Source organism: Barbus barbus, assembly GCF_936440315.1.
Source record: "Barbus barbus genome assembly, chromosome: 9".
Taxonomy (NCBI): Eukaryota; Metazoa; Chordata; class Actinopteri; order Cypriniformes; family Cyprinidae; genus Barbus; species Barbus barbus.
This window is the reverse complement of record NC_136737.1, coordinates 17,177,388-17,205,348: the sequence shown is the minus strand read 5'-3', so window position 1 is coordinate 17,205,348 and position 27,961 is coordinate 17,177,388. Positions and strand designations below refer to the sequence as shown.

General features: G+C 34.8%; 1 protein-coding gene across 1 annotated transcript; it reads right to left on the bottom strand.

Annotated features, from left to right (window-relative positions):
• Positions 1 to 132: 132 nt before the first annotated feature.
• LOC306875453 (epidermal growth factor receptor substrate 15-like 1) lies at positions 133 to 27,456 on the bottom strand. Its single transcript, XM_079426023.1, has 25 exons — positions 27,406 to 27,456; positions 25,753 to 25,794; positions 25,089 to 25,178; positions 24,960 to 25,007; positions 24,782 to 24,877; positions 24,639 to 24,704; positions 24,419 to 24,544; positions 24,195 to 24,254; positions 20,703 to 20,945; positions 20,470 to 20,627; positions 20,225 to 20,381; positions 18,704 to 18,766; positions 18,079 to 18,164; positions 16,561 to 16,633; positions 15,419 to 15,580; positions 15,138 to 15,335; positions 14,767 to 14,931; positions 13,310 to 13,415; positions 12,400 to 12,450; positions 11,386 to 11,522; positions 11,242 to 11,302; positions 9,896 to 9,978; positions 9,635 to 9,725; positions 7,158 to 7,363; positions 133 to 3,232 (listed from the first exon to the last, which is right to left on the bottom strand). The coding sequence occupies exons 1-25, from the start codon at positions 27,430 to 27,432 to the stop codon at positions 3,086 to 3,088; spliced, it is 2,742 nt and encodes a 913-aa protein (XP_079282149.1). The 5' UTR covers positions 27,433 to 27,456; the 3' UTR covers positions 133 to 3,085.
• Positions 27,457 to 27,961: the final 505 nt, after the last annotated feature.

Here is a 27,961-nt window from a genome sequence, read left to right as displayed (position 1 = left end):
TCTAATGCAGTGACATTTACACACTAATTTCCAAATGCATTTTGGGGTTACGGTGTTAGACATTACACAAGTTAAAAGTTTTTCTTTTCTTGACAAACACATGTGAATCGAATAGAAGAGTGACATATATGTGCGTCTGAAATGTTATCTTTTGTTTATTCTGTGAAATCAAGGGACAACATACGGAGCATGAACATTTCCAAAGGAATCCAAGCATCACTAAATCACTATCAATGCAGTCTGAAATCCTTAAAATGTTTCCAGTTACAAATGTGCAGTTACTCAGTTTCATAGGACAAATATAACACATAATATACATGGTTTATGTATACTCTTATGCATTTCTCTATCAGGTTAATATCTGTCTTATCTACACAGGCGAGGGTTAAAGGCAGGCCAAAAAGGAATGCATTCAGCTTGAGTTTTATGGGACGTATTCTCAAAATTATGACAGTAACTAAAAAACAACAACACTTTAATTAATAAAAAAGACAAAATATGGATAATAAAACAGGATATGAAAACATGAAATGAATTTACAGGTATTACAACAAATAAAATATACAAACTATTGCACAATGGAGGTATAGAGGACAAATGTAGCATAACAGGCGCGCTAACAAAACGTTTGCGAAATTTGTTCAGTTTGTTATTTTTTGTAACATTAAAAGTCAGAAATGCCAAGACCAAAGACCCCTACACATGAACTAAGCCCATTCCCGACCTACATTACAGCATAAAACACTTCATAGGCCAGGAATTGACATTATCTGTGTCTGGGACACAACAGGTTTCGATTCCAGTCCTAGAGACAGTCAGTTTTGTTAAACGCTCAACTGACTGAAGATTAGCGTAGTACTGGATTCACATAAATAGGTTCGAGAACCACCGCATGAGTGTCCCGTGTGAGCTAGGCTCCATCTAATACATTTTACATATTTTAAATGAGTAACACTGTTTAGTGTGACACTAACATGACCAAAAAGTGTCGAGCAGCTATTTGCGGTCAAAACGACACAAGCTGATTGGAAGCAAAGAAAAAAGAGGAACAAACTTTAAAAAAAAAGTGAAAGAAAGACGACGTAGCTGAAAGTTAGCAGTGTACTGGGATATGTCACAGTTGTTCGTCTTAACATTACACAACATTTGTGTCCATAATGTTGGAGATGAGCATCAATCATTACGTAGGGCAATTTTACCTGTAATGACCGACCACAACAGCTATTCCAATGATCCGAGGTTGGATTAGTGAATACAGATCATGGATAAAAAGTGATAATAGTACCAGAAAAAGAATCTACTGTTTAAAAAAAACAGCAGAAGGTACATTAAAAAAATAACTTGTGTATTGTTATGTAGTACGATAATTCAATCATACAAAAACAAGTTTGAAATGTGCCAGGAAGTACCATTAACAAAACGTTCACGTCAAATTTAATACTGACTAAAAATTAGGGCTAAGCAAACAATAAACGTCAACAGCAATTGCCCGTTTTTAAAAAGCATCTACTGCGCCTCAATTCACAAAGTTCATGTTGCCACGCTAATTTATATCGATTGTGCTATCAGCGACCAACAGGTGTTTAGTAATCCCAACTCTGTTTAACATTTGAACACATTAAATCTGTTCTGTGGATATTTGCATTGAAAATGACTGAAAATGCGAAGTTTAACACATTCCATCCGGGCCTATTCACGGGTTCAAACAAAAACGATATTACTAAATAGCACAACTGCAGGATTGTGCTTTCAGGCCCACAGATTATGCAAATACAAAATTAGTAACAAATTAAAAACGAAAATCTAAATAGTAAAAAAATTTGATATTTATCAATTGCCTCATGTAGGCGCTTCGTTTATGCAAACAAATTTTATACCACAGTGCAGAACTCAACAATAAGTTTGGCTCAAAAGATAACCAGTATGATTGTGTTTGAGGCCACTGAAAATCTCAAGATTTGTACAAGACTGATGTACAAGATTTGTTGATCTTGTACATCAATCCACAGTGAACGACTGACAGATAGAATGAACGAATGAACGATAGAACAAACAATAAAAGAACCAAAAAACAAATGACAGAATGAACAATAAAATTAACAAACGATAGATAGAACAAAAGAATAAACAAACAAACGAATGAACGATAGATACATGATATAGCACAAACAATAGAACAATAGAGCAATAAATAGAATGAATGATAAATGATAGATAGAACGATCAATATAACGAGAGAAAATGTTTTAAAGAAAATATTTCTAACAAATAAAATGGGGCCTGAAAAAATATCCTTACTGTTGAGTCCTGCAGTGGTGTCAATGAGCATTTAACATGGAAAAAAAAATAAAAATAAAATAAATCAGTGCAGTTGTAGAACCTTTGCTTAACCTTCTCCGAACAGTACTGTGAAATAAAAAACAAGTTCACTTCTGAATCAAACAGCTCTTTAAAACGAAACTTCCAGAACCACACTGCCGTTCGTTCAGCTTTACGTCATGTCAAGAGCTCCCTACAGACGTTTAGTCTGCAGGCGCTGCTGTAATTCCAGTGTGTACCATACTGACTACAGCCAGAGCCAGTAAAAGTTATTATTTAGCAGATGCTCTTTATCCAAATGGACTTACAGTAGACTTACAGCAATTGAATTCAGGAAGAAACCTGGAATTAAGTGCCTTGCTCAAGGGCTCAAGGGAGGGAGTGTAGCGTCGGTAATTCAAGTTTCTGGTTCGACCCTACCTAAGATCTAAACACAACTTTCTTAGCAGTTTCTCTGTCCCTTTTTTCCCAACCAGTGGAGATAATGATCTGCAGAGACCGATAACGGTCTTCAAATGTCCATGGCTCTGTTGATGCACACTAACACAAACAAATACACTTTAAATAAACTATATAGTCCATCTGAGAGATTAATGCAGTGCATGTGAAGTGAATTAGCTGATTCACAAACCATAGGCCGCCCTCCTGCACATGAACACAAAAGGACAGAGGTTTAACGGTCTTGCATGTATTTTATCTTGGTCCATCACGCACGCACACAATCGTCGCTGTAGTGTACAGAAGGGTGGTTCTGAGGGGAAGGTGGTCAGGCGTTGGACATCTCGGCCTTGCTGAGAGCGATGGCCAGTTCCAGGTCTTCCTGCTCCTGCTGTCGGAGTCTCTTCAGCCGCTCTCGTTCTGCTCTCTCGCTTTCCCGCTTCGCCCACTCCATCTGCTGGGCTTCATTCCCAAACTGGGCCGGAAAAACAGGAACACGCCACGTTAAGAGCCATTTGTCCCAAATTGGGGATTGCACAATGGTGTGAATCACTGTGGTCAAGCTGTGGTCTGAACTGATCGGTACAGTGCTTTGTTTTAGAAATCAAGTTTAAATGTACTAAAATGATAGACAGACACATATTTGCATATACAAACAGCTACACAAATAATAAATCTGCACCACATTTTAGCAAAAAAGGCATCAAAAAAGCATCGAGTGTGTCATTTCTGAGCCACTAGCAGCACCAATCCATTTGACGTGTGAGCGCCAAGTGAGCGTCTGTTTGTCAAAACAATGGTAGACCATTTGAAACTTTAGATTTTTGTGAATCTGTTCAGTGTTGGTAACAATACCAAAATCAGTTTTCTCAATATCTGCTAATGAGAGATTGAACATTAAATGAAATCAAATTAACCCTTGTGTTGTGTTCTGGTTATTTTGACCCTTTTTCCCAAAATTGCTAGTTAAAGTTACTGAACTGCTCACACAGTACATAACGAAAAAACATTTTTGTACTTTTTGGTATAGCAAAAATGACTGGCCTACAAAAAATTGCATAGAAATTTCTTGTTGTGCTAAATTATTACCAAATATTGGATTCAATCTTGATACCAACCTGTTTTCTTTCAATTAGCACAGGTTCTGCATTTCTTTTTTGGAAGTGACTGATCATAGACATTGCTTATATGAGCTTACACACCTCAGTTTTTGAGGGAACGCTGCCAAAATTGTCTACAAATAAAGCTTTTTCCACTTAAGCTCAGTTCAATGAAGCCTACAATAAATCAGCTCTAAAAAGAAGTACAAAATCTGTGATAATTGAAAGAAACAAGTTGAAAAAAAGACTGAATCCAAGATTTTGAGATAATATAGCATAATGGGAAATTTACAAGATTCACCACATTTTCAGACAGATCTTACCTTAATTCGCTCAGTTCCTGCAAGAGAGGAATGGATTACAAAAAAAAACACAAAAGAGATTTACACCAAACTATCACGCAACCATCCACCGAACTTGCACACACACACACACACACACAAATGCTGATTGGACACCAACAGACCAATACCACTGATGACGCATGATAGACCTTTTTAATTGGTCGTTAATAGCCAATGATGTCATGGACAGGAAAATGAACATGCATTGATCTCGTGCAGCAAGATATGACAGAAGGAAAAGACATTACAAAGCATTTTCAATTGAGAGCTTCAAATCGTGTACATTGATATGTAGGCGTAATATATGCAACATAACATGCACACTAAGTTGACTACAGGTGAATGAGAGCATTGCTAAACCAGCCTAAAGGACTCAGAAAATCTGAATTTAAACAGTTTTTGTAATTTGTTATTTTTCCATTTCTTTGTAATATCATCAACTGCAGCTAGAATTTCATTATAATTTGTTTTAAATAAACGGTATAATACAAAGTTAAAAAAAAAAATTTGAAATTATCGAAAAATTAGTGTTAAAATGCCAAATTTTCGCAGCCATTTTCTTTGTAGTAACCCATCAAAATCTTTTTTTTTTTTAAGATACAACGTTATAATACCATTGGTATATTTTTTAATTGTAAACGATGCAATTATCATTCTTCCATTGAGTTTTTGGTCACATAAATCAGAGATGGTTTAGCAGGTCTATTGCACCCAAGTCACCCACAGCGATACTAAGGACAGGAGGCAGGGAAGATGAAGATGATGCTACATTGTGGCTCTAGGATCAAGCGCATTTGCAGTATGGAGCGCAGAGTGATCCCATGCTGTGGAAAACAACAGCCTGAGAGCTGAGTAGTGATACTGACACTTCCCACGTCAAACGATCGCCCCAATCGACTTCGAAACGGGACCTCGCAGCCATTTTTCCGAATACTTTGACTTCAGTTCTAGTCCTTTAGTAAACAAGTTTACTAAACCTTCTGTGCGATTTCAAACACGAGGATCAAGGCTTAAGTGAGCTGAAAAAAACATAGTTTGAGATAAGATCAAGAAGATGATTTTACTTGTTCCACTACCTTGTGGAAGTGTGACCACATGGCAGATGTGTCAATACAAGCTTCCTGAAATATGACCTGATGGCTGATAAGAGAACGGTGAGAACCAGAGCTAGTTTAGAAAGAGTCCATAACAAGGACGAGTTTTTGATGAAAGCAAGAAAGAACGAACTAACAAAAGCACTTTCAAGAAAGTTAGGTTTCTTTAACATGGGTAATTTTATAAAACAGATGTTTTTGTTTGCGTGAACGAACATTTGGGATGTTTACGAAACTTACGTTTCTTGTAGTTGTCAATCAGACGATCCATGCTGCAGGATCATAAGGTGCAAATACTGATATTGTCAACTTTGATTATACAAAAAAAAACTAATGTCTAAGCGAACAAACTTTGAAAATGCAAGAAAACTTACACTTCTTTTAGGAAGCAATCAAACGGGCATCTTTTCAGACAATGAGGCTAAAATACTGACAATAGACACATTGGTTAAACAATAAACATTGAATTTTAATTATACTAGAAACACCGATGTTTTTTAAGTTAAAAAAATCGAGATGCAAGAAAATTTACATTTATTTTCAGAAACTATATACATAATAGACATTTTGGTTAAACAAACAGACGTTTATGTTTAAAAAAACTAGCTAGATTTGAGACGAAAATACTGATATTACGAACTTAGATTATACTACAAACACGGATGTTTATGCAAAACAAATTTCGGGATGCAAGAAAATGGATGTTTCTCTTAGGAGCCAATCAGATGGTTCATTTTGCAGACAAAGGGACAATACTGACATCAGACACATCAGTAACACAAAACACTGACGTCTTGTTCAAGCTAACGAACTTTCGTGTTAACAAAATTAACATTTCCAATCAGAAGGCCCACACTCTTGTCCATATAGTGAAAATACTGACATAGAGCACATTGATTATACTTTAAATACTGACGTTTTATGTATATATTTTTTTTTCATAAAAATTTGTGATGCTGACGAAAAAGATTTCTTTTAGGGGTCAGTCTACTTTGCAGACAATTGAGAAAAAAATACTGACATAACATACATTTTAGCATAAACAGCAACATTTTAAGATAACAAACTTCTGGGTTGCGAGAAAACTTGTGTTTCCTTTAGATAAGAAGCCAAATTAATGATATTGTGTACATCGTAACGCTGAACACTTGTGTTTTTTTGCAGGTCACATTTACAAGTAAACAGAAAAATATCATCTGATAATTTGCTATATGATTTCTAACCTCATTACGCACAGGTTTTTGCAACCTTTACCAGCAAACTAAAATTAGCATAAACTACACAGTAACTCATCTTGGTTTGACGTACACTCAAACCAAGACCTTACTCTGACTGCTTTTGAATGTCAATTGCAGCCTGAATAGTGTTTCCTTGAAAAACAAGTCATTTGCATAAAAGCTAACAAAAAAGTCACAGAAGAACAGCAAGAAGCCACATTAGCTTAGCCGAGAGCGCTTGGTATTACCAAGTGCAACTGCTCCTCTTCCCATAAGCCCATGCAAATGCTGAGCAAAACGACAGATGACATCATAGCCATGTGCACCACAAACAACTGTATTTGAGTCACTGAAAGAGATAGAGATGATGTCTGGCTGCTTGATTAGGGCTTATTATCCAGAATTCTGTGCGTTGGCGAGTTAATCACAGATAGATGGACTGCAGACATGGAGGAAAATAAATGAGTAGCCGGCACAAGGCGACAGACTGAGAGATACAGAAGCCAATGGTGCGGTCCGCTCTAGGAAACCTCACTGATGATCGCTAGAAAGCATTTTTTTTGGTTTGTTGGTTGGTTTATTTTTCGATTTTGGAAAGAAACAAGTGGACCGGACAAGAGAAGAGTATCACTAAGCTCAACTTACAGAGCTGAAGTCTGCAAAACCCAATGAAGAGTCTTTAGAGGCTTTACTTGAGGCAGATGGAGCAAATGGGTCTTTGCCACTAAACGGGTCTCCCACCCCCTTTTTACTCTGAAACGGATCAGCGGGGTCGGCACTGAAGGGCTGGAAGGGATCGCTCGTCTTGGTCGAATCGGCGGTTCCGGGCACGTTTACTGGAGTGCTTTTACCTGTTGAAAAACAGCAGTTTTCATTTTAAGTGTCTAAGCCAGCCGTTTCGTATTATTTTTGTTAAGCTAAATGAAAATATATTGGTCCTGTATAACTTCATAATAACTAATGAATTCTAATTGCTTTATTTACTAAATAATAATAGAGAACATATAGCAGTAGATCTGGGTACCAATACACTACACCACAACACCCCACCCATTTAACAAAAACAAAAGAAAACCAGTGTTTAAGTATCATATAATGTATAAATGTGTGATGATTTTAAGACATATTAACATTTTTAAAAAGCATAATTAATATTATAATATATACCATTAATAGTTTTTGGGAAAACAAAAACGCATTAATCAAGAATGCATTAAATCAAAAGTGGTAATAAAGACATTTATAATGATACAAAATATTTCAAATTGGCTAAATGTTGTTCTTCTGAACTTTGTAGTCAAAGAATCCTGGAAGAAAAAAAAATTCCACAAAAATATTAAGTAGCAAAATTTATTGAACTGATCTTTCCAACCCCAAACTTCAGAACAATAATGTAATTATTTGATATTAATAATGAACTAATTTATCTAATAATCGTCATTTGCACATATCCTTCCGAAGCTCAACCAAAAAACCCACAGTGGTTCAACCGTGTGTGATGCGGTAACTCGGTCTCAATTCAAAACAACACTGAACTTTCTACCTCTTTCTACACACACCCAACAAGAACACTAAATACGGCTCACACATTGCTATTGATTTATAGGAAAGCAGAGTCCTTGCACAAGCAATTTGCTAATTATAGAAATTTGCGCAAGAAAAGTAAAGTAATCACAAACCAGCGAGGACTTTCGGATTAAAGAAATGCTTATCCACACTTATTTTTTTCCCCTCTCTTGCACCATTTGCCGAGACTGGCATTCACTTACTCGTGAGAACTTTAAACTGGTTGCTGGTTCCTCTAAAGGTGTTAACCGCATGTTCAATAGAGCTGTTATTTATACCAGACCAGCAATCAGTTTCTTTCTGTCAGTAAACGGAATACTAAACCACAAAAAGACTCCACCCTGCTGAGGGAAAGAAGTCAAAAACAAGCCGTGCTCTTTAAAAATACAATACGATAAAAATAACAATTATCAATTCTAGTCTTCCCAGACTAAACATATACATAAATGAGCAAAATACTGCATATTTGTTATGTTATTTTTTATTTTTATTTAATCTGTTAGCTTGTTATCGCCATTACGCATGTAAAAAAATGAACATACTATGGGATACACATAGTTTAACTCCACTTACAATGTTTGAAATGTTTTTTGAGAGGAGAACAAGAGTAAAACATGAAATAGAGTAAAAACGTGTGGCAGTCAGGCCACACTACCCACTAAAGTGTATAAACACACACAAACACACAGGAAGTGGGGAGGGGTGTGTAGATCAGCACACGATGCTGGCAGTGCAGGCTAACCGCAGATCATCGAAGCATGTTAGCTATACCACCCTAAACGCACCGAACAACCCTACTTCTCTAACCTCCACACCAAATTGTAAACCTCGTTTACAGCTGGAAAGCACTCCCTTGTTTTCTAGGATGAAAACAACATCTTTCTAAAAGAAAAAAAAAAGAGTGAGTTGCACAGATTCGCCTTTTCCTCCAACTGCCGACTGCAGAGAGGAAACAGCACAGGTTTCGTTTTCTCCAAGTGACAAATTTATCTTCCATTCAGGTTTGTTTGGGCACCGTTTTGGAGTTGGATGGGGATAAGACTGCACCATTGCGCATTAAAAAACAAAACAAAATGTAAAAGCTTAAGCAAATGTATCAAGGTTGTACCTCAATTTCCTGTTGACAACTGATGGAGGAAGTCTTAGATATCATGGATAGTCAGAATTCAGTTTTCTTGAGTTTAATTAAAGACTTCTACAACATGAACGCGTGAGCTGCAATCAACAACTTCTTGTTCAAAGCTGTTTTGCTTTCACTGCTGACAAACAACTAGTTAAAAGAGATGTAGTGATGCTACACTTTGAAGATTTGTCTTCTTAAATGCGAGTGTCAAAAACGTAGTGAAAGATCCACCCAAACCTCATTCTCCAGGTCTTTCATGTTGGCTGTTTAGATGGCGTGTTTTGACTACGTTTTGTTTATTGCAACAGTTATCTGTGTAGTTTTAGTAATCGTTTACTTTGAAATACTAGCTTAAACACCTTATATAGTTGTATATGAATTGAAAAGGGTCAATGTTTGTTTTTGGGCCTTGAGATGAAGGATAAATGCTTACCGCTGGGTGGTTTGGGTCTTGGCGGTATGCTTTTCTTGGGCGGGAGAGCCGGCATGTCTTGTTTTCGGCTGAAGGGGTCATCTACAAAGCCCTAAATTAAATCGCAGCGCAACCATTATCAGACACAAGGTGCAAACCAAATTTTGACTGGGACATCAATCAAAACCACATCTTACAAATGTCATGTTGCAAAAGCGTGACAAAGTAAAGTTCCACTATGCTTAAGATGCCAAAGTAAAAGGTGTAAAAGGTGTTCACTACCTTTGACATTTGGCTGAAGTCTGCAAATCCGCTGTTGCTGCCGAACGAACTGCTTCCGAATGGGTCCAAAGTACCGAAGAAATCTGGAATCGCAGCGAAATGCGTATTAAAATTTATATCTTATATTTAGTTCCCTCTTTTCTCTGTCAGTATAAGTTTTAAAATAATTAGCAATAGTGATACTTGATTAAAATGGTACTTTAAATATAAAACTTTTATTTTATTTAGTAATTAAAAATAATATCAAGATCAAGGGTCACTGAGGTTTTTATTTAGCGACTTTTACTGACTTATTTTATTTTAATACAAAATTGTAATCTATTTTATAAAAAATTTGAAAATAAAACGTTTCCATTTAAAGTACCAATAAATTGTATTTATTTATAAAATTTAAAATAAGCTACCAAAAAGTGCCAAAGAAATACTTTAGTGACCCTTCGCCATAATGTTAAATGAAAATAATAAGTAAATAAAAAGTTTTTATTTAAAATAATATTATGGCCAAGGGTTTGTGAATTATTTATGTGACTACTTTTATTGACTTGTTTTTAATTTTACTAAACAAAATAATCAATAAATGAATAGAATGATGTTTATTTATTTAAAATATTAGTATGGTCAATAATCACTAAAGTACTCATTTGACCACTTAATTTACATAAATACACTAAATTTATTTTATAGTCACTAAATATAGTGAAATATATACTTCATGGGCCTTAATCACAATAGTAATAAGATAAAATAAAATGCATACTGAAGCAATTAAACAGGAGTATGAATTTTCCATTTCAAAAAGTCAAAGCAAAAATTTAAAGCATCAATTTGCTTTGTTGTCTTTGTTATTTTGCCTTCAACCCACAGGTTCGAAAAAAATGTGTTGAGCATTTCCTGGCATCGCCTCAGTGTTCAACAATGCTGCAACCGAATGCTGCATTAAGTGTTTACTGAAACAGCAGAGGAATTTCACATCGTTCAGGCTGCCAAAGGGGCCTGTGAGCGGACGTATTGCATGGGAACTATTTTGACAGCTTCTTCACACGTGTTCTGTTGAACTGCTCTCTGAGTGGCCTTTGGAAAAAAAAAGACAAAAGTGTCGCCACTGGGCACAAGGTGTGAAAGTATTATCGTGCTTGAGTTGTGTAATGCACCCTAAGCATGTTCCTCAAGGCGTTTGTGAGGGAAACGAGGCATTTTCAGCTGATACTATATCAGTTTCAGAGGTTCAAGTTATGTTGCATGCAGAGATGAAGAAGCTAATCTTTGCACAGCATCTTCAAAGAAAGGGAGTGGCAGAGATGTTATGATTCAGCTAAATAAGTGAGAGACACACGCAAACGGCATACCCTGGCCTTTTGGTTTGGGGCTGGTGGAGCTGAAGGGGTCATTACTTGAAAACTGATGACTCTACAAGACAAAAGAAAAGAGATAGTTGAGAAACAAGGCAGAGAATAAGGGGAATAATGTGATGTTGTTGGTTTTCTAGGTACCTTTGAGGGAAGTGTGGCACTTTTGCTAAAAGGATCGGCGTTGCTGAAGGGGTCTGGCTTAGAGGGTTTCTTGAAGAAATCTTCAGAAGAGGTCCTAAACGGGTCGGTCTCTTTGAAAGGGTCTCCACCGAAAGGATCTAAAAATTTTTACAGATTAATGTAACTGTCACGGGAAAGTCTTGAATTTGAATACCATCATTTACATTATATCATTTTATCATGTAGCTATCTTTAGCCCAATTTTATGAGAGTTGGGGAACTGAAAGCCTAATTTATTACCAAGAGGGAACAGTGCCAAGGTTACTGAACATGATGTTTAAATACCATGAAGTTTGGGCAAGAACTGTGGTGTCTTTAATGAAAAACTGAAACGAAATATTGCCATTGTAAACATTTTCTCATGGGGGAACCTTTATATCCATCAATAATGAAAAGCATTTCACAATGCATTCATAATTCAATTCAATTTATATTAGCATATATATTTATATAATGCAATTTACTGGCAGAGGCTTAAATATTCATCATTTAAGCCATATATATATATATATATATATATATATATATATATATATATATATATATATGGCTTAAATATATATATATATATATATATATACACACACACACACACACACACACACATATATACACACACATATACATATATACACACACATATACATACATATATATATATATATATATATATATATATATATATGCGTGTGTGTGTGTGTGTGTGTAAACATTTTATATCTAATATATTATAATATTTTGTATATTTATATGTATTGAAGTCATTCACTTTTTTGACCTGACTGAACAATCATGTTAGTATGCATACTAATAACAGCTTGAAATCAAATATTTTTAGAATGGATTTAGTATGGATACTAAGTTGATGCAGTATGCATACTAAATAACCACTAAATATACATTTCAACATTTAAATATACATTTCAAAGCTCAACACTGGAGAGGCGCTTCATGTATTTCTGGATGACTGGATACCTGCAACTGTGGAGGTCTGCTTTGAGAATGGGTCATTCTGGAACGGATCGCCTGTAACAAACAAAAAGAAAGAGGGAGATGTGTTTAGTAGCCATTACAAAGGCATCAAAAGCTTGGCTTCAAAAATGTGCCACACAAATACCAGTAAACAGGAATTTAAAGGGTTACTTCACCCCAAAATGAAAATTTTGTCATTAATCACTTACCAGCATGTCGTTCCAAACCCGTAAAAGCTTCGTTCAACTTTGGAATACAATTTAAGATATTTTGGGGGAAAATTGGGAGGCTTGTGACTGTCCCATTGACTGCCGAGTAAATAACACTGTCAAGGCCAGGAAAAGTATGAAGGACATCATCAAAAAGAGAAGGGAAGGGAAGTGTACTCAGAATTTGTGCTCTGCATTTAACCCATCCAAGTGTACACACAGTAGTGAACATACACCCAGAGCAGTAGGCAGCCAATGCTGCGGCGCCCGGGGAGCAGTTGGGGGTTTGGTGCCTTGCTCAAGGATCTCACCTCAGTCGTGGTATTGAGGGTGGAGAGAGTGTTGGTTATTCATTCCCCCACCTACAATCCCTGCCGGACCTGAGACTCGAACCCACAACCTTCAGGTTACAAGTCCAACTCTCTATCCATTAAGCCACGACTGCCCACAAAAAAACCATGTTATGTCAAACGGTTTTCACCCAAAATATCTTAAATTGTGTTCTGAAGACAAACGAAGCTTTTACGGGTTTGGAACGACATGGGGGTAAGCGATTAATGACACAACTTTCATTTTGGGGTGGAGTAACCCTTTAAACAATGTATTTATGGTTATTATAGCATCCAGATTCATCTATAAGGAAGGGAGGCATTTCATTTGAGCAGAACAAAAGGGAAAGATACAAAAAAAAGGACTTGACCTACCTTTGAATGGGTCCGTTTTAAACGGATCTTCAGACTGGAAGGGGTCTGTGTGCATCTCCTGCGGGGCGCTGTTGAACACAGTGGTCTTCACCTTGAAAGGGTCTTCCTGTAATGGGTTTAAACAAACAATTGTTGACTATAGATGTTTGCTTTCACACTGATCTAAGGCCTCTTTTATTGATTCTTTTATATAGAAGGTTTTAGGTAAGTGGGGCTGAACATGGTTCAGTGTAAAACGTTAATTCCTGCCCACAGCTATAAGTAAACCTATAATTATATGTTTCATGTTCAAAAGCAAGAGTATTTTCTATCTTAAAGACAATGCAGAACTCGTTTTATAGTTGATTATGATAGCAGCTTAACCTGCTAGCTTTCAACCCAGATGTCTAATAAATGGGCCAACACTATATTCGGGGTCCAGCTGAAAATGTCTAGCTCAAATAAGCAAAGATGGAAAGCAAGAACTCTTCAGAGAAAAAAAAAATTGAAATAAGAACCCTGAAGTCTAAATTTCAGTCATTTTGTGCCTACAATTTGCAATTTAAGCCAGGACCTCAGCTGTTCCAAATAACATAAGTTCTGTTAAAAGTGCTGGGTTTCCAAATTGCACCTTTGCATGCGAGGCGTAATTCAGAAAGAAAAGCAAGCAAAGTTCTCCCTCAGAAACCAGAGAATGTCAACAGAAATTCAATCACACAAGGAGTGAGCTTCATGATTGTTCAGAAATTAGAAAAAATAAGAAACAAATAACTGTGCAACTATGAAACTTAATATAATCATGAAGACATGTATTCAGTCAGGCCTGTTCCTGTTTAAAATGTGTGTGTGTGTGTGTCTGCGCCACCGATAGCCTTGTGGTTAGTGCGCCGACATACATAGCGCAACTGTGAATTCAATTCCCATCTCGAGGTCCTATGCCGATCTTGGCCCCCTCTCTCTACCCAATACTTTCCTGTCATCTCTCCACTGTCCTGTCTGAATAATAAAGGAATAAAAACCCCCAAACATATTTTTAATAATACATTTTAGTAATGATTTTATATTTCGTATTATTTAAAAAAATATATTTTTGCATTATTATTTTTCATTTTTATGACAATTATATAACACATATTTATATAAATATTTATTTGTTAAATAACAATTCAATATATAACTGTATTTTTTGTATTGCATTAAATATATGGAATACAATATATAAAAATAATTGTACATATATATCACTATATTTATATATAGGAAATATTTACTTGTGCATGATCTAATTTGGTTTCTGATTGGCATTCTAAGTACAAATTTATATTACACACACATATATATATATATATATATATATATATATATATATATATATATATATATATATAGTTATGCATGATCTGATTTTGTTTCTAGTTGATGTGACTGCCATTCTAAGTGCAGAAGAGGAATTTAAAATACAGCCTTAAACGTCTCACCATAGCCCCGAAACCACCGTTCTCCTTCTCTGGAAAGCCTTCACTCATGTCGGCCAGGTTGGTCATGCTGCCCCCGTGGGTTCCGTTCAGGGTGCTGCTGTACTGCTCGATGCTCTTACTGATCTCGTGCTGGCTGTCCTGGATCTGGGAGAGTTTGCTTCGAGCCTGCAACATGCATACATCAGTTTGATCCAATACATGCTTAAACGCTTAGAACATTTTCTTTTTTTCTGGCATTATTACATACAGCGGTTTCTGGTGTCTGCCTTCTAATGTCATAAGCAACCATATTTGCATGAACTCATTTGAAATAAGGACATCTTTAGGTGTTGTCACCCCCTAGTGTTTGGAATATAAACTGAGGGCACAACCTGGTTGATCTCGTCCTGTGTGGCTTTGAGGGACTTGATGATGGTTTCTAGCTGAATCCTGCCAGCTTGTAGACTCTGCTCCAGCTGAGCTTCCTCCTGCTGCAGATGGTTCAGGTCAGCCTTGGCCCGGCCCAGCTCTTCTTCTTGGCTCTGCAGGTCCGACTCCTGTGAGTGGATCTGGGACTGTAGCGATGAGATCTGAACAGAAAGAGATCGGATGTGTTTGATGTTTATCGTCACCAAGGCTCTTGTGATCCTGTCTTCTCAAGGTTTTCGCTCACCATTTGCGACTCTTCCTGGCACTTCTGCCGTACGTCATTAAGCATGTCTTCCAGCTTTGCCTTCTGCTGGTCCATTTCCTCCAGCCGGTCCTGAGCGTCCTGCTTCTGCGCCTCAAGCTCCTGGAGGGTGGACGTCTCTCGGTCCAGATCGCTCTGCATCTCCTGTCAATCAAACCAAATTCAGTTAATAATGAAGCCAACATATAACTTGTGCATTAAAAACACAGAGACTTTTAAATAAATTATTATATTAAGACAAATTTTCACATATTTATAATTAAGAATAAATACTTCAAATAAAAATACTTATTAATACTAATTCACAGAACAATAATACAAGTAAAATACTTTTAAATTATTATATTAATAACTGTTTAAATATATTTACAATGTATACATTTACATAACAATAGAAAAATACTAGTTCAATTATATTTATAATTTAAAATTATTTATAAATGTATTTACTTTTAAATATTAATAGCACTAAGAATATTTTCTATTTATAATACAAAGAATAATTAAATGTCAATATAATTTATAACATATTAAAAAACATTTACTTCTAAATATGTTAGTAATACTTAAGTTTATTAATATATTTATCTTAGAATATAATATAAAATAAAACATTATATGCAATTATATTATGTTAATATTTAACTATATATTATTTTAATTAGTTTTATACTAAAATACTAAATGTATATTATATTTAATATAACTTTAACAACTTATATAATAGCTTTAACAAATATAAATAACAACAAAATAAGTATATTAAATATATTTACGACTGTATTTTTAAATATTATTAATACTTTAATGTAAGAATAATACTAATAATCAGTATATTTCATAATTATATTGGTAATTATAAATTACATAACATGCAATAAATTAAAATATATTTACTTTTAAATGTTAATACATGCAAACAAATATTTTACTTAACTTTTTATAATTAATATAATTACAATAACAAAAAGTTAAAATTAATTAAAAAAAATGTTAGCAATATTCATAAAATATAAGACAATGGCTTTTAAATATATCAATAATATTGAATATATTTCTTAATTATAAAAATATTTTATTGTTATTATCATTAATAATACTAATAATTCCACTGCCAGGTTTACCTGAACCTCTGTGGTTTTGTGTCTGATGGCTTCCTCTGTTTCTCTGATGTCTTGTTCCAAAGTGTATTTCTCTCTGTTGAAATGATAAAACAAAAGACACAAGAACCTCTATCATCTGTTAGCAACTACAAAATATCCCTCATACCTGCCTCCTCCACACACAAAACAAAAACCGTGACAGCCAAAAGAAGGTTTTACCTGAGTGTATCCCAGTGTGTGAAAGCAAGAGTGCTGAGGCAGCATGAATAAGCAAGTGAAACAAGAGATTTCGTAAAGAAAACACACACGTTAAACGGACACTGTGAAGAGGGGATGGATGTGAGATGAGGATTTGCTAGGGAGAGGGAAACTCATCCACCACCATGAGCTCTCGGGTACCTTTCCTCTTTCTTTGAAGGGTACATGTTAGCATGAGAGTCTGTTCAGGGTCATCTATAAGGCAACTGTCTGGAAAAGGACAAATATGCTAGACTCGGTGGGGTGAGCCAAACAGAAAAATGGACAACAAAGATGGGAGGTGGCAAAACCCGGAAAACAAAAAAATCTGTACCTCCTCAAAATAAATCAAAAGCTGAGATTGCATATTTTTTTTTACATTAAAAAAATGTCCACACTTTAAAACAAGTTGATTAAACCTAAAAATATGACTTGCTTATTAACAGTGACTTGCTGCCATCTATTGGCGGTTTTAATTTCAAATATCAGTATTCAACATTTCATGTTTAAAATATCAAAACATTATTTATGCATTTGTAACTGCAGGTTAAAGCATTCCATGTCCCTCTAAGCTGCATTAACATGTGAAAATACATCTAAATGCCACTTCAGATGCATCTTCTGTAAAGATGAATTTTCTTGATACTGATTTCCTTTGTTTGGTAACAGCCTAAATGTATTATTATTATAACTGACTTTGATGCATGCTTTTAGAAAAAAAGGCTTTATAAAGGTAAAATATATATTTTAGTTTTAATTTTAGTTAAAGGTTTAGGAATTCTGTTGTGTTTTTGTAATTTTTTTAGTTTTTTTTTTATATGTCCGTATAGTTTATATTCATTTTAATTTCAGTTTTAATTTTAGCTATTCTATTACATCAAGTTAAACTACATTAAAAATGTAAAATATTGCCTAGGCAACTAAGTGAAATAAAACTAATATAGGTTTTTCTTTTTAATATTTTCTTTTATTTTTTTATGGTTTTAGTTAACTAGAACAATCGTGGTACACATTCAGTATCATTCAAGTTTTTGTATTAAACATGATACGTTTTCAGTATTTTTCAGGATTCTTAAGACGAATAAAGGTCAAAAACGCTATTTTTTGTGACATAAATGTCTGTACTGTCACTTTTAATCAATTGAATAAGTCCTTGCTGAGATAATTATTCATACATTTATTTGACCCCAAACTTTAAAAAAAAAAAAAGTTGTGTATGACTATTAAATTCATTATTATATTAATAAAAGTCATGTGAATTTTTTGGCAATTTAAATATATCGCACATGTGTGCTGCATTACCTCTGCAGGTGAGCGATCTCTTGGCTTATATCGTCCAGTTCTTTAATCCCGGTGAACTCGCCTGAACCCACGGAGCTGGAGCTGTCCTGTATGAAGGGGTCCAGCACATAAAGTCAGTCCTGCTGCATCTGAACCACACATACACACAGCACCACACAAACAGAAGGATAGAGAACACCAAGGAGCCACCACACGGGAGCGGAGACCAGCTTGTCTTCCACCTCTGATGCTCAAAACATGGGGAAGTCAAGACAGGGCACCATTTCACAGCACTGGATCTCTCACAAATGCTTTTCAACTCAACGTCTCGGCCAACAGACCATGGAAAGCATTTGTTCAGGCTTTTCCCAAATATTACCTACCCATAACTTGAACATTATTGTCTGATTTTAGCCAGTGATAACGGCATTAAAACATCAGCAGCATTGAAATGTGGATGGAAAGGAACAGAAGATTGTTTGGTAAGATTTTCGATATTTTTTTAACTGTTGCGCTCGTAATAAGATGTTAGTGGCTCACTCGATGTATTGAGAATGTCTAAACGTCTAGGGTTTGTAGAAATATGACGAATGATATTTAAGTTGAAATACGTGGAATGAAAGACAGAAAGAAAGAGATTGTTTACCCGGCGCATCTCGGTCAGTGCGGCCATCTCAGAGCCCACTGGTGTCATATAACCCGACAGACTCTGAAAAAAACAGGAAGCACTTCACATGAGGGACAATAATTCTGCTACACAATACAATACAATACTAAAGCAAGCAAAGATCTGTATAGAAAGCATAATAGTAGTAGTTTCATTTTAATACTTTATTAAGTGATATTGTATCAGCTCACATTGCTCATTATTCATTTATTGTACTGAAGATAATGTAGGTGGGTAAATCTAAAAAAAAAAAAAAAAAAAAACATTATCAAAAACATGTTGGATTAGTATATTACTATTTGTATATGTATTTAAATTATGCTCATTTTAATGTAATTTTTTTTTATAAAAAAAATACTAATTATATCTGCACAAGATACATTTTTCATGGGAATTTTTATCCCATGATTTTATGATAAAATCTCATTTATCATGAGATTTTATTATCAGAATTAAATAAATTTTCATTTTAATTGTAATCCAATATTATATTATATGAAATAAATAATTTTCCAAATCAACAACATATTGGATTGAATTGGGGGTAAAATATGACCAGGACAGTGTTAGTTTAGTATTATTTAAGTGCCATCATAATAGTTATTTTTATATTTTCAGTTTTAAATTTTAGTTTAGGTTTTGGTTAGGTTTTCTGATTTGTATTTTATTAGATTTTGTTTTTTATTTATGTATGTTTTATTTATTTTATTTAGTATTATAAAATAAATTGTATTTTATTTATAATTTAAAAATATTATTTAGTTAATATTAATAATGTGTAAATGTTAATGATACTGTATTTTTATTGTATTTAGTTTAGTTAATTTTTAGAATTTATCCTAATATTTATATTTAATTATATTACTGCTTTATTTAAATGTTTTTACCATTTTATTCGTTTTTTTTAACATGTCTATATAGTTTATATTGGTTGTAATTTCAGGTTTAGTTATTCTATTACATCACATTAAACTAAATTAAAAATAGGAAATATTGCCTAGGCAACTAGGTGAAAAAAATAACTATTTCTTAAATGTTTTTTATTTATTTATTTGTAATTTTTAGTTTTTTTAAATATATATTATTATTTTTTTGTATTATAAAATAAATTGTATACATATATAATATTTTCAGTTTATAATCAGTTTATTTAGTTTAGTCATTTTTAGGCAAAGTTTCAAATTATCGTTCAGGTTTAAGTTTTTTTTTTTAATCTAATATTTAAATTTAATTACATTACTGCTTTATTTAAATTAATGAAAACATTTGTAATACATTTTTATGGGATATTACATTGTAACAATAAGAACACTGGACCATGACATTTAATTAAAATCATTTTGCAGATACTGCTTATATATTATATCACAGCACACTCAATACATGGATCTTCTCTGGGACTGGGCTTCCTCTTAGGTTCAATCCTACAACCTTTCAGTCAGCTGCAGAACCCCAGGATGAATTTAAGCATGTGGTGATAACAGTGCTGACTTGACTTACAGGTCCCAGTGTGCCGCGTTCAGTCGGTGGGATCATGTCTGGAGTCAGAGCTTGCGGAGGATCCATGCCTTTGATGACTTTCAGCTGAATGAGATGCATGGCTAAGGAGAACTGCTCGCGTGTGAGTTTGCCCATTTGCCTGGTGTCCGCCAAAGCCCTGCCAAAGACAACAGAGGAAGGGATGAGTGTGCCAATCACAACAGGAAGAGTGAAGAAAAACAAAAGTGATGAACGAAAGCAACTACCAAATATGGGCCAGGAGGTTCTGATGAAGGCCGGACTGCATGAAGATTTCTTTAACTTCTTGGCCGCTGACGAAGCCGTCAAGATCAGTGTCTGTTTTCAGGAAGATGTCGTCATAGCGCCCTCTGTCTGCGACTGGTACCACCCAGTTTACTGAATGCTGAAGACAAGTTAAAAACTTCAGATCCTCTTTAAATCATCTTTACAACATGAAGACGCACCAATAAAAGTGTACCTGGGAGGATTTAATGGTGTGTTTTGGGGACAAACTCCCAGCGCTGTTCAGGGAATTCATGCTGCCGTGAGAGGGGGTCGAGCGCAGGCTGTCTTTAGGTGGTGGCGGGCTGCCTGGTAACACTGGCACCATGCTGGACAAGGACCCTGATGACTTCTTCCTTTTGGATGGAGGGATGAGAGAGGAGGGCAGGACTGAGGGCACAGGCTCCTTCTCCAGAGCGCGGTACACCAGATGCATAGCCTGGACAAAAGAAGAAATTAAGATGTTTTTATTATTTTTTTTATTTTTATCTATTTACTATTTCTAAATTGTAAATTTATATTATAATTTATTTATATTTATATATTTAATATTTATTTAATAAAATGTATTTATATTATAATATTAATATTTATATATATTTTTATAGTGTTTGTATATATATTGTATACATACTGTATATATACTGTGTGTGTGTATATTTTTATATTGTTTGTATATACTGTACATATAATGTGTGTGTTTTAAAACTAAATATGATTTTGTATGTGCATTAATTATTATTAAAAATAAAAATAAAGAAATTATTAGAAATAACATGCATACATATATATATATATATATATATATATATTAGGGATGCACCGAATTCAGATTTTTGGGGTTCGGCCGAATACCGAATCCACTGTTTAAGATTCGGCCGAATCCGAAACCGAATACCGAATCCTACTCGCATCCTTATTCCATTAACACAGTAAAACACATTAATGAAGTAAACAACGTCCACGGCAGTGTATTTTTATTTCATTTTATTTTATTTATTTTATAAACTGAAAAAAATAAAAGAATAAAAAAAGAATAAGCAGCAACATTATGCCAGGATGACAAGTGGGAAAAACTATTTTGACAATTACCTATGCTTACCCAAGTTCAAACCAAAACCTGTCAATAAAAGTGCAACAATGCAAAGAAAAGTGTTTTTCTTTTTTTAAATCAGAATATGTTTGGTGACTTAACTGAAATTAATGTTATTGAACATTTACTCAATAGGCTAAACATGGATAGTAGGGCTGTTTAGTTTTCGTTTATAACAGTTATAAAAATATTACGGAAGATCACACACATCTTCTGCATCATTATTAAATTAACGGAAAAGCTCTAACCTTTCACATTAAATGAGAGTTTCCTTTCAAAAAGACAAGACGCTCGGCATTAACAGGTGACAGCCGGTTGCGAGTGTGGGAACGAATACTGTAGTCTTTCCCAAAGTAGTCTTTTTTAGTCTGAAAAGTCTTTCACTGGGCACAGAGGTCGGTGGCGCACAGAGGTAGATGTTTGCCGTTTTTGCCAGCAGTGGAAAACGCTGCTGGTTTGTCTTCCACCACAGAAGAGGATCCTCTCTAAGAGGAATCAAAGGCTCACGGAAAAAAACGCTTATCTCCACGTCAGCACCCGATGTGACTGCCTCTGTATTGCTACGGTACAGATCGTCCCAGCCACTCCAGATTCCTGAACAGTGTCGTTTAGTGCGAACTGTCAGGCCGTGTTCCTCCTCAGGCTGTTCAGTTGAAGTAGGCCTAGCAGATGCGTCGTGATCGGATTCAGATAAACGGGAAACGGCCTCCTGCACAAGCAACTTTGATCGACACTGTTCTGTGTCACTCCCCCAAAATTTCGTTTTATATCTGGGATCCAGACTTGTTGCCACAACTAAGTGGCTATTCTGCTCGCTTCCCTCAAATCTATCCTGCAGAGATTTCAGCAAGCGGGTTTTCATCTGCTTTATTCCATGATCGTCTGTTTCGTTGTGGACATAGCCCTTCAACATCATCACAGCTGGCAGGACAGTGGATATGCATGCATTTTCTCCGCTTATTTCTCTAGTTAACTCCTCGAAGGGTTTGAGCACCTTGAGAACATCCTCCATCAGAGTCCACCTCTGTGCATGAATATGTTGCATACCATCTGTTTCGGACACGTAGATGTTTACGGCACGTTTTTGTTCTGTTAAACGATCGAACATCAGATATGTCAAATTCCATCGTGTTGACACGTCCTGGATTAAATGGTGATTTGGCAGCCCCAACTCCTGCTGTAGAGCAGAAAGCCTTGATTGAGCACTTGAAGAGTGCTTAAAGTGACCAACAGTTTTCCTGGACAGTGCGATCAGGTCAGAGACACTTTGTTGTGATAAAAGACTGTCGTGGATGCACAACTGGAGCGTGTGCGCAAAATAGCCAACACTTGGAACTCCTGCCTCGGACATGGCTTTCCGCATGTTTGCAGCATTGTCCCTCAAGACCAGGTGACACTTGTTAACAGGTATGTCCCACGCTTGGATAATTTCTTGCAGTGCATCAGCAATGTTTAATGCGGTGTGTCTTCCATCAAATGCTTTACATTGAAGAATAGCATGTGTGCGCTTAAAATCATCATCAATCCAATGTGAGGTAACACTGATGTAGGACTGTGTAGTGTACTCACAAGTCCATATGTCGCATGTAAATGCTAAAGCATGTGCTTCGGCAACGTGCACTTTTATGCGGGAACTGATGGACTTGTGCATTTCAGGGATGATTTTGTCGGCAAAAAAGCGCCTGGAGGGGAGTTTGTAACGTGGCTCGAGCAGATGGAGTAGCTCGTTGAATCCAGTGTCTTCCACTATGCTATAGGGCTGCAAGTCAATGGCTATCATTTTTCCAATTGCTGCATGAATGGCTTTAGCTCGTGTGTGATCTGAGGGCCACTGTTTGTTCGGTGTAGGGCTAGCAAAGCTAGTAATGGTCGTCTGGTTATCACACGTTTTTAGCTGTGACTGTCCAGCTGCCGTACCTGAAGTTGCTGCATTTTGGCTGCTGTCTGTAGATTCCTTCATGCACAACTCGTATTCTTTTGGATGTTTTAGACGCAAATGTTTTAACATCGGCGATGTTGTGTACTGCTTAGGGTCCTTGCCACCACGAGACAAATTGGCATTGCAAATTGAACATAAAGCTCGACTTGAATCGCCTTCTTTTGGTTGAAAGTACTGCCAAACAAAACTTTTTTTGCTTACGAGTTCCATTTTCAGATTCTTACAGCCTACTACATTCGAACGGGTCCTATGTAAACACCTTCACGTAATCAACGGCCGTGTGACGTCGTAGTGCAAGTCTAGGGTTCGGTTTCGGTGGAAAATAAATCTAAGGTTCGGCCGAAACCGAACCCCGTCAAAAAGCCCCTGGATTCGGTGCATCCCTAATATATATATGTATAAATAAAATATTATATTATTAATTAATGTTTTTATTTTTTAGAAAAATTTAGTCAATAAATTGCAGTTATTTCTTCTGGTTCATTCTTCAGGTGAAGAGGCTTGCACTGCATTGTGGGATATAGAAATCAAGTTATACTGCATATTTTGCCACCTTTTAGTAGGCATTTCACAAATGCAACAAACTGCATAATGCACACAATAATTTAAAATCACACGAGTGTGATTTTCTTATATAACAAATAATAATTACTCACCACTGCAAACTCATCTTTGTCCAAGTGTCCGTCTTTGTCTATGTCACTCAAATCCCACACCTGTTCAGACAGAGTCATTTAATAATATTATTTTTTATAAATATAATTGTATTTTTAAATACATTTAATTACTTAAACTATTTTTATTATTATTATATAAAATATACTCTATTTTAATCAAAATATTTTCTTAATTTTAATCTCTTAATCTATTGACATTTTACCTTTCCAAGCACATCCACAGGAAGTTTGGAGTTTATTAGTACTGGTTTGACCTTATCACCGGACAGTAATCCGTTCACAGGGGCAAGACTTTCAAAAATACCATCAAATTTGCTCTTCTCTTCAGGCTGAAAAATAAACAAAGGATAAACATTCATAAAATCTTTTGTAATGCACAGTTACAATGAGAAGCTCATGGGATAAACAATGGAAATATCTTACCCGCACCGCCCAGTGGCTCTCATTGGTTGATGTTACAGAACTCAGTGATGGGCTACTGTGGTCCTTCTAGAACAGAGACGAGAAACCTGTGAGCTCACACTGCCTGGAAAACTATGATATCAGCTCTCAGAACTGACACTTACGAATTTTGGAGGGGGAACGGGGAGGGTTAGACTGGAAATGCTGATGTCGTGTCCACTCTGCGCACAGGCCACGAGACGCAGAGCAACGTAAAATCCCTGAAAACAAACCACAAGGGATTCAAGTCAGCATCCAGTTTCAGATTCCAACTGATGCTCTTATAAACTCTGATAGCTTTACCTGTTTATCCAAGAAACCTTTGCCATCCGGATCAGCTAAATCCCAGATCTGAAAAGAAACAAGCAGGTAATTAAAAGGATTATGAATTTACAAGCATCGTTTCGCAACGAGTTTTACCCGAACACTAACCTTTCCTAACGTGATGTCAGGCAGGCCGGATTTCTTCAAAAACAAGGCAGCCTCGGTAGGTCCAACCCTCCCGGTGTTTCCTGGATCCACCTTCAAAAAAAAAAAAAAAAGTTAGTGAAATGTGGCTTTTTGGTGCAAAAAAGATTGATATATTATAAAAACAGATCACTATGATACAGTCTAGAAACGCTAAATGTGACCCTGGAGCACAAAACCAGTCTTAAGTCGCTGGGGTATATTTGTAGCAATAGCCAAAAATACATTGTATGGGTCAAAATTATTGATTTTTCTTTTATGCCAAAAATCATTAGGATATTAAGTAAAGATCATGTTCCATGAAGATATTTTGGAAATGTCCTACTGTAAATATATCAAAACTTAATTTTTGATTAATAATATTCATTGCAAAGAACTTCATTTGGACGACTTTAAAGGCGATTTTCTCAATATATATTTTTTTTTTTTTTTGCACCCTCAGATTCCAGATTTTCAAATAGTCTCGGCCAAATATTGTCCGATCCCAACAAACCATACATCAGTGGAAAGCTGATTTATTCAGCTTTTCAGATGATGTAGAAATCTCAATTTCCAAAAATTGACACTTATGACTGGTTTTGTGGTCCAGGGTCACAAATGTGGTTCGTCAACAGAATTATGGCCTTACTTGTCTGTAAAGGTTCTCGTATACAGGGTTCCCACTTGACAGCTAACAGAGGGAGGAAAAGAAAGATAAACCATATTATTTAATAATAATTAGTATTATGATTAGGTAATATAATGCACAGCGCTGTTATTGTTAACTAAAGCTGCTAAAAATGGTTAACATTCATTGAAATAAAGCTGAAGTAAAATAAAATAAAATATAAATATTAGACGGAAAAACTTCAACTTACTATATTTTTTTTTAATTCTGGTAGTTGCCAAGGCAAGATTTCTAGTATTTGTTCATTTTTATTACTAAAAATTACTAAATTATAACTAAAAAGCCAAATTGAAATAAAAATGGATTAAAGCTAAATACAAACATATAAACATCAACAAAAACACATAACAGAATTATTAAAAATGTAACAACAATTAAAATGAAAACTGAAAATATAAAAGTTCCAGCTGAAATAATAAAATAAAATATAAATATTAGATGGAAAAACTTTTTTTCAGGTAGTTGCAAAGGCAACATTTCTAATTATTATTTATTTTTACTTTTTTTATATAAATTGGAGTACTAAAATCACTTGGACTAAATTGAAATAAAAATAAATCAAAGCTAAATATAAATATATAAACAACAACAAAAAACACATAACGTTATTAAACATTTAACTACAAGCAAAATTAAAACATAAAAATTAAAATATAACAGTAAAGGCGAATTCAAAATATGAATAACTACTATAATATTATATACTAAAATAACTGTATTTAACATACAATTGAATTCACTACTCTTCATTCTACTCCAGGCAGTATATAGGTTACTGAAACTTAATATATTAAAGCTAAATATACTAGAAATATGCTACATTTTACGCAACAAAAACTAATAATATGACAAATTTGTAAAGATTAACTAGAATAAAATTTTTTTTTAAATATAATAAAGGACGATTCAAAATATGAATACCTACTATATCATAAATAATACTAAATATAATAATACTAAAATATCACTGATAAATGCAATATAATAAAATAATAAATTACGTATGAATAGTACTAAATCGTACTGAAACACAATTTACATAATTAGTTTTTGTACATATACGTTACCTGTATTTGATATAGAGTTCATTAGGCAGTACAGTGAGATTACCCGTTATCATATACAGTACGAGAGCTAATATATCTATACTATAATGTTGTTCATTACAACTTAGCAACTTTTATTATTGTACTATAAACATAATCGGAAATGATGACTAAAGCGCCCTGACAGTTAGTTTTTAGTGCTTATGATGTTCTGATCCGTTGCGGCTAGCTAGTAACATCAGTTAAACTCTGTTTACTGTATTTCTCATTCATATAAATGGTCCTTATCTTTATATGTTCTTGCTACTGAATGTTCATTGTCAATTTCATTGAAGCCCACATTGTTTTTCTCGTGTTTGAAGACAGGCATGCGATATAAAGCGAGCTAATCGGTTAGCAATCTGAGCCCGATTAACGAGGCCCGGGACATTTTCGCTTTAAATGTCGATAAAACGACCCGGTAGCGCAAGTAACGGGATCGATTCGTGTGTAATTCTTAGATTCATTTCTACATGCCGGTGTTTTTCCACTTTAGTCCCTTAAAATGTGTGTTTTTAGCTGCTATTACCTGAGTGAGGTTCGCGAGGGCTGCCATCTTTTCCCTGTTGCTGCGGAAACGGCGGGTGAAGGAATGAGGGGGGGGGGGCTGCTGAGGAGAGCGAAGCGTTCATCCATTCACACAGACACCATCATCATAATAATATCGTATTATTATTATTGTTGTTGTTGTTGTTGTTGTTGTTAATAATAATAATTAATCATTACAATAATTGTCATTAATAATAATTATTCATTCACACAGACACGACTCCATCATCATAATAATATCGTATTATTGTTATTATTATTGTTGTTGTTATTATTGTTATTGTTAATAATAATAATTAATCATTACAATAATTATCATTAATAATAATTATTATTTCACACAGACACGACTCCATCATAATAATAATCATAATAATAATCATGCTTAATAATACAATATCGTATTATTGTTATTGTTGTTGTTGTTATTGTTAATAATAATAATTAACCATTAATCATTACAATAATAATAATAATTATTAGTATTATTAATTATAATTATTGTAATGATTAATGGTTAATTATCATTGCAGTGT

Bases quoted from the DNA above. Each gene is read 5' to 3' on its own strand.
- LOC306875453 (XM_079426023.1), bottom strand. From the start codon at position 27,432: ATGGCAGCCCTCGCGAACCTCACTCAG. The intron at 16,634-18,078 runs GTAATGCAGCAC...TCATTTCAACAG, and splicing joins GAGATCGCTCACCTGCAGAG to AGAGAAATACACTTTGGAAC. The intron at 13,416-14,766 runs GTGAGACGTTTA...AACCCATTACAG, and splicing joins ACGGTGGTTTCGGGGCTATG to GAAGACCCTTTCAAGGTGAA.